The 17,781-nt window shown below is 34.5% G+C and overlaps 1 protein-coding gene across 8 annotated transcripts in view; it reads right to left on the bottom strand.

The window, feature by feature from the left end:
* MIA3 (MIA SH3 domain ER export factor 3) overlaps positions 1-17,781 on the bottom strand; it is a 92,772-nt gene that overhangs the window by 11,801 nt on the left and 63,190 nt on the right. For 6 of the 8 annotated variants that reach the window (XM_074222721.1, XM_074222722.1, XM_074222723.1 and 3 more), the window contains 18 exons: positions 15,367-15,455; positions 14,936-15,013; positions 14,707-14,817; positions 14,073-14,144; positions 13,125-13,229; positions 9,295-9,417; positions 9,068-9,197; positions 8,000-8,055; positions 7,818-7,908; positions 7,543-7,681; positions 4,270-4,371; positions 4,129-4,189; positions 3,997-4,032; positions 3,806-3,873; positions 3,571-3,668; positions 3,281-3,418; positions 1,812-1,888; positions 1,615-1,686 (listed from right to left, as the gene is read on the bottom strand). In XM_074222721.1, coding sequence (XP_074078822.1) covers positions 1,615-1,686; positions 1,812-1,888; positions 3,281-3,418; positions 3,571-3,668; positions 3,806-3,873; positions 3,997-4,032; positions 4,129-4,189; positions 4,270-4,371; positions 7,543-7,681; positions 7,818-7,908; positions 8,000-8,055; positions 9,068-9,197; positions 9,295-9,417; positions 13,125-13,229; positions 14,073-14,144; positions 14,707-14,817; positions 14,936-15,013; positions 15,367-15,455 — 1,646 coding nt within the window. The remainder of the gene's footprint in view (positions 1-1,614; positions 1,687-1,811; positions 1,889-3,280; positions 3,419-3,570; positions 3,669-3,805; positions 3,874-3,996; positions 4,033-4,128; positions 4,190-4,269; positions 4,372-7,542; positions 7,682-7,817; positions 7,909-7,999; positions 8,056-9,067; positions 9,198-9,294; positions 9,418-13,124; positions 13,230-14,072; positions 14,145-14,706; positions 14,818-14,935; positions 15,014-15,366; positions 15,456-17,781) is intronic. The other 2 variants (XM_074222720.1, XM_074222726.1) reach the window with 1 other exon arrangement.

Here is a 17,781-nt window from a genome sequence, read left to right as displayed (position 1 = left end):
AGAAGAAAGGGATGGGATAAGGGGGAATAGGTGATAGAAGAGAGGGAAGATCGGGGGGAGAGGGTACTCAGATTCAACACACTTTTGGACAGGGTCAGGATAAAAGAGGGAGAGAGACAGACAGACAGACAAAGAATAAATGAGAGTGGGGAGAAATAGTGGAGGTACAGCTAGTAATAGCAACAGTGGGAAAAACATTGAAGCAACTTCTCTGGTGGACTTATGATAAAGAAAGCAACTCACCCCAGAGACAGAGCCATTGAAATCTGAACATAGACTGAAGTACAATTTTTTTTTCTCTCTCTATACATGAGGTTTCTCATCTTCTTGGGTGGGGGGGGAGGTTAATGTTTACTCTTATAACACATTCAATTTACATCAGTGTATGGCATGGAAACAATGTAGAGACTATCAGACAGCCTTTGGGGGGAGGGAAGGGGGGGTAAAAACTGAAGAATTCAGAGCCTTGCAAAAAATGAAGGAAACAAAAAATCCAAATAAAATGCTAAAATGTTAAAGAAATTAGAGCTGAGTGAATAATAGCAAGATCTCATAGTCAGAAAAAGTAGAGTTCAAATTAATTCTCTATTTGACTCTGGGAAAGCACTCTTGGTGCCCCAGAAGCAATCTCTGACTTGAGATGTGGGCAATCAACCCACATTGGAAGAGAGTTTGTCACAGAGTTCCCACCAAGTAAAACCATAGATCTAATTAAAATAGATTAGAAATAGCCAAAATGAGAATAAACTGCCTTGGAAAATGGTGGGTTCCACCTTACTGGAGATCTTCTACAAAGTCTGTCTAACTAATTGTTAAGAGATTCTACAAAGGGGATTTTCTTGTTTAGGATGTAATAAGCAGCTTCAAAACCTCATCAATAGCCATAAAACTTTATGTACAGGAAAATGTATTCCCATGATCAAATTGACTGAAATGAACTTTTAGAATAGAACTTGTTGTTATGTTGTAGACTGCACAAAGGTTTTAGAATATTCAGTACCAAAGAACTGGTAAAACTTGTTTAGGAAAGAGTTAAATTAAGGGCAGGAGTAAAAAAGTAGAATGCATCAACTTATAGTTAATTTTATAAATTCTTTTTAGTGATCTCGTGTAAAATTGTTTATACTTAGTATTCTAATTCCCAGAAGACATTAGAAAACCATCACCTTAGCAGATATCAAGAAGTATTATTTAATATATGAGTCTAAAAATGTTAAGATTTCCAAAATAAGAACCCAAGTTATCATAAATGTTGTCCTTTTTTACTTTGCAAACTTAAATTTGCTATAAGTGAATTATAATTATTATTATTATTTATTTGCCTAAGAGTAATCTATACTGTATATGAAGCATGCAGCTTCACACATAATTTTGTTTTGCATAAAAGACCTCTACCACCAAAGTGCCCCAAAGTAATTAGTCTCATAACCTACAACAGACAAGGAAAAGTCAATTTAACACAGCAATCCTCTAAAACCCGGTGAGAGGCCAACCAGATGTGCCATGCATTTAAAGCACTGAAAAGTAGTGTCATGCTGCTGCTTAGTTCTTCCCAGATTTCCCAAAAAGTAGCAAGTAAAAACCCACTTCCATTTTCAGCCTCCAAATACTTACTGGTGCTGACTCCTCAGCTGATGGTGTAACAGTAGAAACACAGGGGCCTTCAGCCTCTGGGGGAAGGGTTTGCTTTTTTTTTTAATAAAAAAGTATAGATATAATAGAACAAAACATAAAATTAAGAGATAAGGCAAGTAGAGGTTATTATAAAAATGTTTCCTAAAATAGTCCAATGGAAATGATTGTGACCTTACCATGCCATCCAGCACTGTTGAGGGAGAAGAGCTTCTTGGGCCACTGTTCATCAAAGGGCCTGGACCAGGGCCCAAATCTGTTAATAGGATATTTAATCCATTTATATACAATCTTAATTTAAACTTTCATTAATCAATTAGTATTTTGCAATTTCCCTCCCTAGCTGTTGTTCCCCTGAATAAATCTAGCTTTCTTATCAGAGGCAGATGTTCTTCCAGATATTTCAGATAACCTCCTCAGACCAAGTCCGAGGGGAGGCCCATCCACAGACCCTTGAGAAAGAAAGATGAAATAAACTTTAAATGATCATTAAGTAAATGCCACATCAGTAGGGCAGATTAAATGTCAAACCCTAAAAATAAAGAGGGATCCACCTATTATAAAAAAACAAAGTCAGTCTTACCATTTCCTCAAACAAAATTTTAAGAGTTATCAATAAGAATTTTCATAAAAATAAAATATTCAAAGTCTTGGGTTTTTTTTTAAATCTAAAATTTTGGAGGTCAATAGAATAGGTAGGACTGAGGATTTTAAAATAAATAGAAAAATGGAAGTAAATATTTGCACATAAGTGTTGAAGAAATCTGAAATGGGAAAATGAATAAAATTTATATTTAAACTGTATCAGACCCTTGAGAAAAAAAGATGAAATAAGCTTTAAATGATCACTTTTAAGTAAATGGCACATAGGCAGGTTAGATTTAAAAAAAAAGATCCCCCTATTATTAAAAAACAAAGTCAGTCTTGCCATTTAACATAATGCCCATTTCCTAAAATAAAATGATAATTTTCTTTTAAAATATAATATTCATAGTCTTGGGTTTCTAATAAAAAAAAATCTAAAATATTTGAACATCAATAGGATATAGCTGGAGCAGCTAGGTGGCACAGTGGATAGAGCACTGACCCTGGAGTCAGGAGTACCTGTGTTCAAATCCAGCCTCAGATACTTAATAATTACCTAGCTGTGTGGCCTTGAGCAAGCTACTTAACCCTATTTGCCTTGCAAAAACCTAATTAAAAAAAAATAGGATATGGCTGAGGATTTTAAAAAACAAAAAGGTAAGCAGACATTTGAATATAAATGTTGAAGAAAACTGAAATGGGAAAATGAATAAAATTTATAAACTGTATCAACCATACTATGTTTCACATTGTTTAACTTATTCATATATTTTCAAATTTGTTAGGAAATTAAGATTCTTTAGAAATTTCATGAACACTCATGATCATACCAGAAAAATATCCTTTAGGGAATCTCTCTGGTAAATAAAAGAACAGTAAAGAAATTCAGTTCTATAGCAGATTCTACTATGGTAGATAGTGGCATACCAAACCAAATGGGAGACCACTTTCTAAAAAAGGTTCTTAAGAGACAAAATTCCTAATATGTAATTTGCATACAGATCCCTAAAAAGAAGAAATAAGTTGTCAACAGTTTTTTGCAGAAAAAAATCCAACTGCTTACCAAATTCATTTCTAGGCACATCTCTTCGGTTAAGAGTAGCAGAGACAGACCGTATAGGTGGTTCCATCATCAGTGGGGGCGAGGGTGCACCACCACTCACAGGGGATGGTCCAAAAGAGCCATCTCGGCTCAGGGGTCCTGAAGAAGACATTGTCTTGTCACTATCATATAACAACTGGTTTTCTCTAAGTGCTAAAGATTATATTAAAAAGATCACAATATTCACAGACCATATAGTTTAATCTCCATTCCAATTATCTCTCTGGTGCAATTTATGAAAAGTTACTTACCTCTTCGTGGGGGAATCTGATGGTCAGGTCTTCCTGGAGTTGGCTTAACAATTATTGGTCTTTGGAGCATCGCAATCTTTTGGTTCACTTCTATTAATCTTTAATAAAGAGATATAATGGACTCGAATGAGGTTTGAAAAAATGAGATAATAAAGTAATTTAACAATATCAACATTATAACTCCAAAACACACCACCACCCTGAGACGTGGATATCAATGTCATCACATACATACTTCTGTCTCAGATTGGCTGCTTCCCTTTTCTCCTCTGCAAGAGCCCTTTCTGCAGCACGAGCAATGAGCTATTGTAAAAATAAAATAAACTAACATCAGACCAGATAATATAAAGGTAGAAATTATGAATAGAAACTACAAAAGTATTTTTAAAAGATTTTGCACTCAAGAAACAAAAGGAATCCTCTTACCCAGTTGTCATGGGCCTTCTTCTCATGACTAGCAATCTAAAAGGTACAAAACAAAAATTTGCAGTTTGATAATGCTGAATGGCATGATTACCTGTATTAAATACCCTATAGTATATGAATGAAGATCCATACCTGATTCTTATATGACCTCTCTGTTTTCTGTAATTCATCCTCCATCTCCTGAATTCTTTGCCTATAAAAGATTTTTTAAAATCAAAAAGAAAAAAAGGCAAGCAGCAATTTCTATAGGAAGATTCTACCAGTTGAACTCACTTATAAGTTTTCACTTCTTCTGCAACCAAGTTGGCTTTCTCATCTGCAGCAGTGAGCTTCTGTTCCTTTTCTTGTCTTTCATACTCTTCCTGAGTAAGCTTCCTGGAATCATATTTATTGTTAATGATATATTAGAAGATATTTAAGTCATTTAAGGAAAAGTAAAAATGTACTTCACAGGATCAAAGATTAAACAAAGGTTTTCAAAGCCTATATAATCTAATTTTTTTTCATTTTGTAAATCAGAAAATTGAGGCCCAGAAGGAACTGAGGCCCACAAGGTCAAACAAGGAGTAAGCACTAGTCAAGATTAGAACCCAGATCATCTTGACAAGTCACAAAGGTGTCATCCTTTTTATTTAACTTCAAGTAATTTAGCTTCCAATATATTAAGTTCTAACTTAAATAAGTAAGTAGGTATTATGCATCTACTACATGAAAGGTGCCATACATTATAAAAGGTAAAAGGTGCCATACATTATAAAAGGTAAAAGATATGGTTCCCCTTCTGTCTAACAGAAAATCAAATCTTCATTTGAAGGATTATAGCAGCTCCCAAGGAATGCTTGCTATTGCAAACTGATAAGTAACATCTCATTTTTATGTAATACCAAGATGATCAACTCAACCATAAGGCCCCTAAACATCTTAGCTAACCTCCTCTAGAAACTCCAGCTTATCAATTTCTGAAATGCTATCCACATAATTCAATCAATGGTAGCTAAATTAAATTCAATATAATAAATACATAGAGGAACAGAGTGGTATAAGATCAAAGGAAGGTGAGATAAAAATCTGTTAGTTCCCCAAATGATAAATGGTTGAAGTATATGAAAAGGCAATTTTCAGATGAAGAAATTAAAGCTCTCTATAATTGGAGAAATGTAAATTAAAACAACTCTCAAGTACCACCTCACACCTATCAGAGATTGGCCAATATGACTAAAAAGGAAAATGATCAATGTTGGAGAGATGTGCCCTAGAGTATTACTGGTGGAGTTGTGAACTGATCCAACCTTTCTGGAGAGCATTTGGAATTATGCCCAAAAGGCAATAAAAATGTGCATACCCTTTGATGCAGCAATATTACTACTGGGTCTGTATTCCAAAGAGATCATTAAAAAAGGGTAAAAAAACTCATATGCACAAAAATATAGCAACTCTTTTGTAGTGTCAAAGAATTGGAAATTGAGGGAATGCCCATTAATTGGGAATAGTGATCAAATTGTAGTATATGAATGTGTGGGAACACTATTGTTTCATAAGAAATCATGAGGTGGATGGCTAGGTGGCGCAGTAGATAGAGCGCCAGCCCTGGAGTCAGGAGTACCTGAGTTCAAATCTGCCCTCAGACACTTAATAATTTCCTAGCTGTGTGGCCTTGGGCAAGCCACTTAACCCCATTGCCTTACAAAAACAAACAAACAAAAAAAAAAAAAAAAAAGAAAACATGAGGGGCAGCACTTCAAAATAGCTTGGAAAGACTTGTATGAACTGACGCTGAGTGAAGTGAGCAGAACCAGAACATTAGTCAAACAGTGACATGGGATGATATTCTACCCATGATGGACTTTTCATTTCAGCAGTACAGTACTCAAAAACAATTTTAAGATTTATGATAGAGAATGCCATCCATATCCTGAAAAAGATCTGTGGAGTTTAAATGCAGACCAAAGATTTCTATCTTCAATTTTTAAAAGTTCTCTTATGTATTTTTTTTTCCAAGCTGCTTTTTCTTCCCAATTTGATTTAATTCTTCTTGCACAATGTGATTAATATGGATTTATATTTAGCATAGTTATATATTGTACAACCTATGTTAAACTGCTTTTTAACTGGAGGGGAGGGAAGAGAGGGAGTAAGAAAAATCTGAAATTCAAAGCCTTGACAAAAAATGACTTTTGAAAACTACCATTGCATGAAGCTAAAAAAAATTAACAAAAAAGAAATCTATTAGTAAAAAGTTATATTTATCTCATTTCCACAACTAGATATAAACCCCATGTGTTCCCAGGAACCAGATAGTGACTTTCATATGGTATTATGCTCAATAAATGTTTGTTCAATCAGGTATTCATTAAGCACTCAATGATGCTTGTGTTCCTGTGTGCCCAGACATAATATTGAGTACTACAGAAATGAAATACATAAAACAATTCTTCGCTTCTTGAAAAGTTTCCCATTTTGCAATATGTAGAAACAAAAGCCATGCCATGCTATCCCTAGACCTAACCCTCCCTAAGACCCTTTTTTAAAATAAACATATACTCAATATTAAGTATACTCAATATTGAGTATAACTAGCATGAGTTCAGGATTCTTCCCTCTGAAAGATCAACAGAGAGGCTCTTCAGATCTTATTCATTACCTATGTACCCTTTAGCAAATCTGGGTCTCAGTTTCACCATCTGTAAATTGAGGGGGTTGTACTAGATGATCTAAATCTTCTATTTCAATAGTCCATATTAGCTAAAACGGTGTTTTCTGAAAAGTTAAAAACGAAGAACATATAACAATCGCTCCCAGGTAATCATTACCAATGTTATGTTATAACAAAAAGCTTGCTGTCTAAATGTAGGCTTCTGAATTTGATAAAAGGTAAAAGACATCGTGTCAAGTACATAGCCTGGGATTGCAGGATCATGGTTTTAAAGATGGAAAAGAACTCTGAAATTAACTAGCTCAACTCCTCTCATGGTAGAGAAAACTGAGGTTGCCCAGAATGTCCCACATCCAGTAAATGTCTGAGGGAATTTTACCTTAGGCTTCCCTGACTCCAAGTCAAATGGCCTAAGCTGCTACACAAGAGCTATCAACCATGGGCACGAGGCTCTTTGTGGCCCACACACTTTCAAGTCCAGCCCAAACCAGATTAAAAATGTAGTTCCTATCTGATTTTGTTGTATTCATATATTAACTTTTTTATGAAAGGGTGCCTAGATGCCACAATGAACAAAATGTTAGGCCTAAAGTAAGAAAAAAGTGCTTGAGTTAAAATCTGTCTGGTCTCAGACATGTGCTGGCATTGTGATTCTGGACAAGTTACTTAACCCTATTTGTCTCTGTATCTTCATCCGTAAAATGAGCTGGAGAAGGAAATGGCAAACCACTGTAGTATCCTTGCTAAGAAACCTCAAATGGGGTCATGAAGAATTGGACAGGATTAAAAAAAGACTGAAGCATTAATAAAAAAGATAAATATACACCCATCGTGTGTGTCTCAGTACACACTCATTAATCCACAAAATATTTATTGAGTATATAGAAACTTACTTCTGTAGAGCCATCTCTTTTTGTTGGTAGAGTTCATTGAGAATTTCCACTTTTTGTTGCAAAGTTTTACATTCATTTTCTAACTGTGCTTTGGCTGAATGTAGGGAAGAAGAGTCATGTTCCAACTTCTTAATTTGTTCTGTTAAAAAAAAATTCTGTCTGTTTGCGTGTGCATACATGGCAAATGACACCAGGGACAGATAAGGGACAATATTCAATTCTCATATAAAACTCATTTCTCTTTTTAAAAAATGAAACACCAAGCAAGAGCCTACCTTCCAATTCATGTCGAGCTTTTATTTCATCATTTAGTTTGGATTGCAAATGATTTCTATCTTCTTCAACTATAGTTAATGTAGTTTTAACCTATATGTTAGAGAAGAGAGAATTATTAAATTGAAATTTAAGATGGGAACTACAAAGACATCTGACTGTATTACAAGGAATTAGATCATACGCGTGAGACATCCATCATCTGTTTAATCTGGCTCTTCATCTTCTCATTCCGGTTATCTTTAAGAAAAAAATTAAAAAGTAGGAATTTACTATTTTATCATTTCATAATCCTATATCTCCAAAAATCCTTAAGAATCCAAGGCAAATATTTTATTAAAAATGAAACACCTTAATAAAATTTGAATTCAACAGTTAGGGACTTTCTAATTCACTCTTCAGGAAATTACAAACCTCCATATCAAGATTGTATTTGCTCAATACAGTGTTTTCTTGAATTGGAAAGAGCTTTACATAGTACAAATTTCTCTTTCAACTGAGAAACACTTCCTTTGTATATTTTTTTTGCCTGTCCTAATGGCAATTCTTATTGTCTTGCTTCTTTACCTTCACATAAAAAGTTGTTCCAGTGTGGGTTAAAAAAAAAAAACAAAATAAAAACAAAACATATTAACTGTGGGACAAAATGGACATTCCACTTAAAAAATACTAGGAAAATGGCTTTCTTTTCTACTTTTCTAGAAGTTGGCACTTTTTTCTATTCCCCAAGGCCAAATGCACCAGGTTTTTGAAACCCACTGAAAAAAAAATCTGTATAGATTCACTAAAGTCCTTAAAGGCAGGAACCAATTCTTTCTTGGGTTTAAATATCCATCCTGTAGTAAGTAAATTTACCTCATTACCACATCCTGAAATTGTTATAACATTAAGAATAAATCCAATGATTAAACCTAGTTTTTTCCTTTACTCTTTAGAAGTGGCTCAGGTTAAATGGAAAGTAAGTCATTATTTTCCTCCTTTCTTCCTATCCCCAACAAATGAAAATAAAAAGAAAAAAACTTTTATTGGAACTAGGTCCTATTAGTAGGCACACCTAACTCCAGATTGAGGGACATTTAATATTCAATGGTATAAAAAATAAAACTAATGCTTTTTCCCTGATGTATTTTCCAAACAGTTCTAAGGAAACAAATTTAAGGACACACCTCCCAGAGAAATTTCTAGACATTCTAAAAGTTCTAAACCTTATTAACAGTGTTAAATGGGATAGGCAAAAAACTTCACAAGCTACCTGAGGTGATTTTATCTGACAGATCTCCATTGGCTAAGTCATCCCATTCATTTCCTTCTTCATTATTTTTGCCCTCCGATTCAGAATCAAGATCAAGTTGTTTCAGCTGCATAATGCAATTAGTCAAAACCTAACGAAGAAACCAAAAAGCATCAGAGAAAAATTCCAAATATCACCCCACTGCATAAGGAGAACTCAAAAGAACAAGTTCCTTAGAAAAAACTTACTTCAATTTCATTCTCTTTGTAAGCAAGGGCTTCTTCTGAATCTTTCTGAGTCTTCTGATATAATCTGATTTGCTCACTGAGTTCAGTATGTCGCTCACTCCAACCTTCTGCTTCCTGCAGCAGCTAGAAAAAAAAGACATTACCACAAATCACAATTTGTGTATTAGTAATATTTAAGAGTCAACTAAAATGTTTTCTTTCAAAAGATAGGATCCCTGTTTACTGACATCCAATGATACTGTTCAAAATTAAATATATGCAGTTTGCAATACTAACACCTTCCTGAAATCCAAGGGATAAAAATCTGTATCTTCTACAGCTTACTCTTAAGTGAAATAAAAACTGAATTGGCAAGACAACCACAAAACTACAAATTTTTCAGGTATATATAGAAGCATCTGAAAGAAGAAAAAAAGACATATGAACTAATCATCTATAGCAGACTATTCTTAATAGCAGAATCAACTGTCCTCCTTAAAACCTGGACAAATTTGGGACTTCCAGTCTCCATATAGCAGATTCCATTGAACAGAAATGATCATCATTTCTATGGATTAACAAAACTAAAACTAGCTCATTACTTTGTTCCTAATTTAGGGTACTTGATTCCTATATGGCAACAAGTCTAGCAAAATTAATTTTTACTCTGAATTTGCATTCAATTAGGGTTCCCATAAAAACTTCAACCAATGCATAATTTTATTTTTATTTTATTCCCTCTACTGACAAACTACAATCCTTTTTTAGTCACTAAGGCTGGGGTTGTTTTTTTTTTTGACTCACCTGTTGTCACATCTTAATTTTTTTGAGTGACAATTTGGTTTATTTATTTTATATTATTACAATAATCTTGTTGTGAGAGTAAACATAAACTCCCCTCCCCCACCCCCAAAAATAGAGAAACCTCAAGAATAGTAAGAGGGGAAAAAAAGTGTATTTCAGTCTGAGTTCAGACTCCAACGGCTCTGTCTCTGGGATGAGTTCCTTTCTTTATCATGAGTCCACCAGAGTTGTTTCAATATTTTTCCCACAGTTGCTAGCTGTATTTCCCTCCATTCTATTTCCTCCCCACTCTCATTTATTCTATTTTCTCTCTCTCTCCTTTCATCCTATCCCTGCTCAGAAGTATGCTGGATCTGAGTATCCTCTCCCATGATCTTCCCTCTCTTCTATCATCTACACACCCCCCTCCCATACCCCCATTCCCACAAAACTGCCTCACTTAAATCTAATTTGTGCACAAATCAAGACATTTTCCTCTGATGTCATTGGTCCTCTTTGAAAATGAAGGACTGAAACACAGAACCTTTAAATCCCGTTCATTGAATGGAATTTTCAATCATTTCTGAATTAATTTGTCTTATCTATACTATATTGGCTCTATTTTCCCCTCTGGAATGGTATGTAATAATTTTATTAAAAAACTTTTGATAAAATCTAGACAAACTTTACAGTATTCTCATCTCACATTCCGTGTGTATGTGGAGAGACTGAAAGAATTTTCAGGCAGTAGTGTACAATCATTTTGTATAATTGTCAAAGATAGGTGACATATTTTGTGTTACTCCTTGTAAAGCTATTCCTACATGGACATGACAGTATTTAATCAGGAGACAAGGTGAGGTTTACACTATCATCTGCATTAAGGATCCAGTCTGTGAATTATCAGTTTTAAGAACTGTTGTCATTTGAGACCAAAACGTATTTTTTTTAGGTTTTTTTCAAGGCAATAGGGTTAAGTGGCTTGCCCAAGGCCACACAGCTAGGTAATTATTAAGTGTCTGAGGTCGGATTTGAACTCAGGTACAGTACTCCTGACCCCAGGGCTGGTGCTCTAACCACTGCACCACCTAGCAGCCCTAACCAAACTGTATTTTGAAGTTTATATTTTTAATTAAATTAGTTTGACAACCATTCCTTATTCCTGGTGATTCTAGCTAAACCTTTAGTTTCATATTTTGAGTTGATTCATTCAGTAAAATCATGCAAAAAGAGTTTTTCCTGGAATAATTTCAGTTCAATTGTGGTAGTGGAGGTAAGAGGAAAGCATACAGGGAGGGGAAAAGAGATAGTATTTTATACAGTGAAAAGGGCATTTAAATTTGAGATGAGACGCTAATTAGAATCTTTGTTGTGACACATATTTGTGTAACCCTGGGCAGATTTTAACTTTTGTGATCTTTAGTATCCTCATCTGTAAATTGGTCGTACCTTCTTCATAGGATTGTTATGAGAAAAGCTTTCTCAAATATTAATGTTAGATAAATATCAGTTTTAGAGAATTGCCATTCTTTAGAATCATTGGTAGATTTTTTTGGGTAGTACTTATGAAAATCTCTACTAAAGTTTTACTCCATGGTTTAAATGTGATATGAGCTTTAACCCTGAGTTCCTAAAAGGATTTGTCAATATAGTATACATCATAACAAGTTCTACCTCACTCTCCCAGAGTCACTGAAATTCAATGACAAGACAAAAATCAAAAGAGTTCTGACAGTTCAGAATGCAGTGGATGACCTTGGTATCTTTGATGTCTAACCAAGCTCTAAGCGTTTCACAGCACCAGCTTCAGTCAACTTCATGACCACTGAAACAAATAGTTCTCATCTCAGCATTAGGGGATAGACATTCCCCTAATCCACCAACAGATCTGAAGTCTGTGGGTTACCTTCAACCTGGTTTAGCCTATATGCTGAAATGGTTTACCAGGATGGGGCTGCTGACCCCTGATGACCCTAAAGTCATAAATGAGAGTTGAGCATCAGGTGGATGGATACCAAAGGTGGATGAGCAACTCTGGAAAGTGCTCGGCAAGTCAACACACCACAGGTGCTAATCCTGAACACCTCAATGTTACTGTGCCATCCCAAGGATCTGGGCTTGCCCGTGGGCTATTTTATGTTTTTAGAAATGCTATGAATTAAAGGAATTCATGGCATGTACATCAAATTTTTTGATGAGCCTGAAGCTGAAAGAGTTAGTATTAGGATCCAAAAAGATCTTGATAGGATACAGCATCATACTGAATAGAAGATAAAATTTAGTAAGTATAAATGTAAAGTCTTATACCTAGGTAAAAAAGAAAACTGATACATGAGAGGGGAGAAGCATGGTTAGATAGCAGTTTCGAAAAAGATCTGGGATTTTGGTGGCCTGCAAGTAAATACTAGTCAGCAGAATGATTTGTCAGCCAAAAAAACTGAGATCTTGAGCACTGATGCTCCATGAAGAAAATATGCTTCCCGAAATAGTGAGGTTGTGGTCCCACTGTACTCTTGCCAAGTTCAAACTCCTCAGGAGTATTTTTTGGTCAGTTCTGGGTGATAAGAGTTAAGACAGACATTAATGAAATGGAAAGGGTTCTAAGGAAAGCAACTGGGTTCATGAATAGTGTTGTATCCCTATCATATGATGACTGATTAAAGGAACTAGTAATATTTAGTCTAGAAGTCCTCTATAAAGCTAAACCAAAATTAGATTTCCTAGTAATTGTTTCTAATACTGGGTCAAAAGACAACAATTATCCTTTTAATAGTCTTATAAATTTGGAAAAGGCATAAAAATCTGGATGCACTGGCTTATTTATGATGTACATATTTATGTTGCAGGATAACAAAAAACATATTTATGTTGCAGGATAACAAAAATTTAAGCTCTGCATCATTAAACTCCCACTATTTTTTCTTATATACCTCAAAGGGTTGTTACATTCAGAAAACTATGAACACAAAAGAGAATTACCTATGAGTTAATACACAAAAGAGCGATTGATAGAAGTTAGACATAGAAAGCATAAACCTATTTAGTTATGGCACTTAACCCAACTATACCTGTTCCTTTCTTTTCTTGAGTCGCACATTTTCTTCTTGCACATGATGCAGTTCAGATTTCACTTTCTCTTCACTGAGCTTAGCTTCATTGAGAGCTATCTGCACCTAAAGCAAAAGATTATCATTAAGACTGCAATCTCTCTGCTACTTCATATCTACATTTGATTTGAGTTTCTAAATACAAAAACATGCATAGTTAGTATGTCATGAACTCTATCTTAAGGGATGTCTTAAGGGAATTGAGGGAATTAAAACAAGTGATAGTGGGAATTGAGTGAACCACACTGCCTCCATATTGTGATTCCCTTTCTATTCAGTGATGGGTCTACTCCAATTTCTGTCTTGTGAGAAAAGTTATTAAATTATGAGAATTGTGAGAAAACTTTATTCACTGTTTGGACCTAGCCTCATGTGGCTGAAAGACAGACCACCTGTATCTACTACACAGAGACCCGGTAAGGACCTAGGTTATGCTGACAAGAAACTCAATCAGATCTGAAGATTGATGTGAAGTTTTCCCCCAATCATATTATCTCAAGTAACCCATATGTCTTATCTGAAAACTGTCCCTTTACAGGTTAATCAGTTATTGTTTCCATGTTCCTTTGATTGAACAGACACTTGGAGAACGTAGAACACTCTTTCTGTTCACTAATCCCATCCAAACTTGGAAAATAATCCCTAATCTTTCCTCCACTTTGAAATCAGATTACCTAATTTTGTATCCTGGTTAATTGTTTTCTATTTATGAATTGATTAACTGTTTTTAATGCATAAAAAAATCTATCTCCCATTTGATCTCCAGTGGAAAGTTAATGGCTGATTGGTTGGACAACTGGCATACACTGCTTAAATCAATATACTTGAAAGTTCAAATCTTTGTTTCATCAGTCATTTCACCTTTCACCTGGCACTACAATCCTGCAGGAAGAAGTTAGATAAATTTACCTCAGAAAGTTCAACAGAATGCATTGTAATAACTTCTTGCAGTTTTTCTATTGACTTCTGAGTTTCCAATATCTGGATTTTAAAAAAGCAAAAAACAAAATTACATAAAAAAGTTAAACATTAGCCATTTCAGTAGCCCCCCCCCCCAAAAAAAGCATACTTTTATAAGTAACATTTGACAAAATTTTATTCTTTTATACTTCTGGTAAAGGTACAAACTTAAGATCTAATTGTCTACTTCTGTAGGGAAATAAAGGAAGATGGAGGAGGGAAAACAACAAGCAAGGAATATTTAATAAAAAGAACAAGTTTTCTACACAATCCTATAAGATCATATATAAGCATGCTTACTGAAATGGATAATGCAATAAAGAAAATGGAAGGAAAAATATCCAAATTTATGAAGTCAGAAATTGAAACATCCCTAGCATTATGAAAACAATTTTTATTTCATAGACCTCTCTGCTGAAAGGGTCTCAGGAGCCCATGTGAGTTCCTAGACCACCATTTGAGAACTAATGCTCTAAGGAATTATACAAAGATAAACAGACTATCCTGTCTTCCACCAATTTCAAGCAAAAGTCTCAACTCAAAACACAAAAAGTCCAAATCTAACTTAGAGGAATGCTTTTACCATATCCTGTTTCTTTATATTCTGTTCCTTCTCAGTTTCCAACAATGAACGGAGATTTTTCACTTTGTCATCAAGTTTTTGGTTTGTTTCTTCAAGCCCTCTGATTTTATCCTAAAAATTATCAAGATGAATGAATTCAATGAAACATTAAAGTGCCAATTACATACAATGGTCACTTTAAAAATATTTTTGTTTTTGCTATAATCCTAAAAATAGGGAGGATTTTTACCTTAAGGTCAGCTGCTTCATCAGAAAGATTAATATTTTGTTTCTTGGTTTCATTCACTGATTCCTTTGCTTTTTGGATCTACAGACAAAAAAAGATTCAGAAGAAGTAAAAAACAAATTGTATAAACACCACAAGACAGACTTTCTTAAAGTTCAGTTTAAGTATTAATCCACTCAGTTTAACTATTAATCCACTAAGATTTCTGACATACCCTATATATCTAAACAGATACCACAGAAGGCATTATATTTCTATTTCCTTCAGATTTATATAAAATTCATAGAAAAAATAGACTAAGATAGTGTGATTAAAGGGCTGACTTACTAGAAATGAAAGAAAATATCATAGCAAATAAAAGATTAGGATAGTATGATTAAAGGGATGACTTATTAGAAATGAAAGAAAATAAACCAAATAGAGGACTACCATACCTTCTGCTCATATTCTGACATCTTTTTTAAAATTTCTGTTTTTTCTTTTAAGAGAGTTTCAATCTTCTCAGCAAGTTGTTTTTCAGTCACTAAGGAGAAAAAAGGCCATACAAAACTTTAATCACTGCACTGTGAGTAGAAAACTCATGTCAAATAGTTTTATATCTGAGCCTTAAGATAACACATTGCAATCTGCACTTTCCTTATGGGTCCTTTTTATTAGATTTTATAGCAAGACAGATTTAGAATATACTGGAACCTTTGCAGGGCTAACATACAGTCCAACCTCCCCCCCCCCCCCAATTTACAGATGAGGAAACCTAGGTCCAAAAAATCATGTAAATAAATCCAAGGTCAAACAAATAGTATCAGAGTTGGAATTTGAACCTAGGTGTGAGATCAGTGCTCTGATCTCAAAACGAGAATTCTTTCCATTGTATCATGACTTATGACAACAGCAGAAATACAATCATCAAGGAAAAAAGGAATTAACAATCATCGATGTCATGATAATATATAAGTCTATTCCAAAAACAAAGTGTTCTTTTCTGATGAGCCAATCAAAAAAGTGGTTTATGTGGCAAAAGATGTTTGGATTTTACATTTCATATCAGGAACTCAAGTCCAAACTTTTTCAAGCTCTAAACACCAATGATCAAAGGTCTTCTGCTGTGGATTATGGCATAGTACATACTATTATGTAACGTTACAGGAATAAAGGACTGATAGAATGAATTCACAACACAAATTGAAGAAAAGCAGTTTTGTCATTATAGACCAAAAAATTTAAAGAACAAGAAACAATGTTCCCCAGACTATATCCAGAGTCAAATAATTTGCCTTGTGTATTTACACTAATTTTTTTTTTAATGAAGTTCTCTCAACTCTCCAAGGAATATCCATTTTTACTTCCAACTATCAGCTCTGGAAATCCTAAATTCCAACTCAGCATTCCTATCTACTAAATAATTCCCATTTCAAATTTATCAAGTATCTAAAAAGCACACATAAAAAAGCAGACTCTTCTCTCACCTTAGCTTTTCTCTACAAGCATGGTGCTTCTTTACACATTCTCATCGTCACCTATGAACTTCGGGAGTTGTTTTCTCTCTTTGAGTCCCAAATTCAAATCATTCACCAATTTCTTTTAACTTTTCCTTCCTAATGCTACCACTCTAGTACAAAGGACCCATGCCTGCATTATTGCAAAACCTTATTAGACTTAACTATTTTGAATTTCTCACCATACCAAACCATTCTTTCCCCTGCTTTGAGAGCAAGGGTTCTTAATCTGGGGGCCCATGAATACTCCCATCCCTCAGAAGATCTATGGATAGATTTCAGAGGGTAGAAAAAGAATTATATCTTAATTTTCATTAACTTGTTTCCTTTGTAATCCTATGTTTTCTCTTATACAACTGAAAACATGGGGTCCATGACACATAAAAAGTAATCCTTCAGTAACATTAGCTGTAATCGTTACTCCATTCTGTAACAGGCTCCCAACTATCTACCAGAACAAGGCAAAGTTTATATAAGGTTTTCCATTATATGACCTCTCTTTAGCTATTCCAACTCAAATTTTCTACTAGTCTGTAAGATAAGCACTCTTCGCCAGTCAGAAGTTAAAAGGAATTCAGGAATTTCACTTCTATTATCTTCCTCATCAAATTTTGAGGAATGACAGTAATTCTCAAAAGGACCTCTAAAATGGCTTAAGAAATAAATTTAAAAGTTGGGTTTATTTTTAAAAATCAGTTATTTGATGCTTATCCAAATAAATTTTGTGTGTGTGTGTGTGTGTGTGTGTGTAACAAAAAAAGGAAATAACTTCCTATACTTCTGTACCCTTCTGCAAGACATACAGTAATCTCTGTAACAGTTTTAGATTGAATAAATCATCTTCTAATAATGTGTCCTTGTTTCCGAAGGAACTTTCCCCACTCACTAAAAAAATTACTTTGCTTGTCTAGACCATAAAAACACAATCAACATTATACAGAAAGGCACTAGAGGAAGCTATACAGTTCAAATTAGTATTGCTCGATTTAATCATAAAGCTTCTACACAGTCTCAATGTTAAGTACAGATAGATCTTGATTAGTACAATTAGTATAATGAATCCTATTCAAGTAGTTACATTATCTGAATTCACACTGAACATTTCCATTGGGCTGGAACCAATGACCATATTTTAACATGATCATGAATGTGAATTCAAATACATGCAAACAGGGGGCAGCTAGGTGGCTTAGTGGATAAAGCACCGGCCCTGGTCGGGAGTACCTGGGTTCAAATCCAGTCTCTCAGACACTTAATAATTACCTAGCTGTGTGGCCTTGGGCAAGCCACTTAACCCCATTTGCCTTACAAAAACCTAAAAAAAAAAAACAAAACCACAAATACATGCAAACA

Source organism: Macrotis lagotis, chromosome 2, assembly GCF_037893015.1.
Source record: "Macrotis lagotis isolate mMagLag1 chromosome 2, bilby.v1.9.chrom.fasta, whole genome shotgun sequence".
Taxonomy (NCBI): domain Eukaryota; kingdom Metazoa; phylum Chordata; class Mammalia; order Peramelemorphia; family Peramelidae; genus Macrotis; species Macrotis lagotis.
Note: the sequence above shows the minus strand (reverse complement) of the source record. Positions and strands in the feature narration are given on the sequence as shown.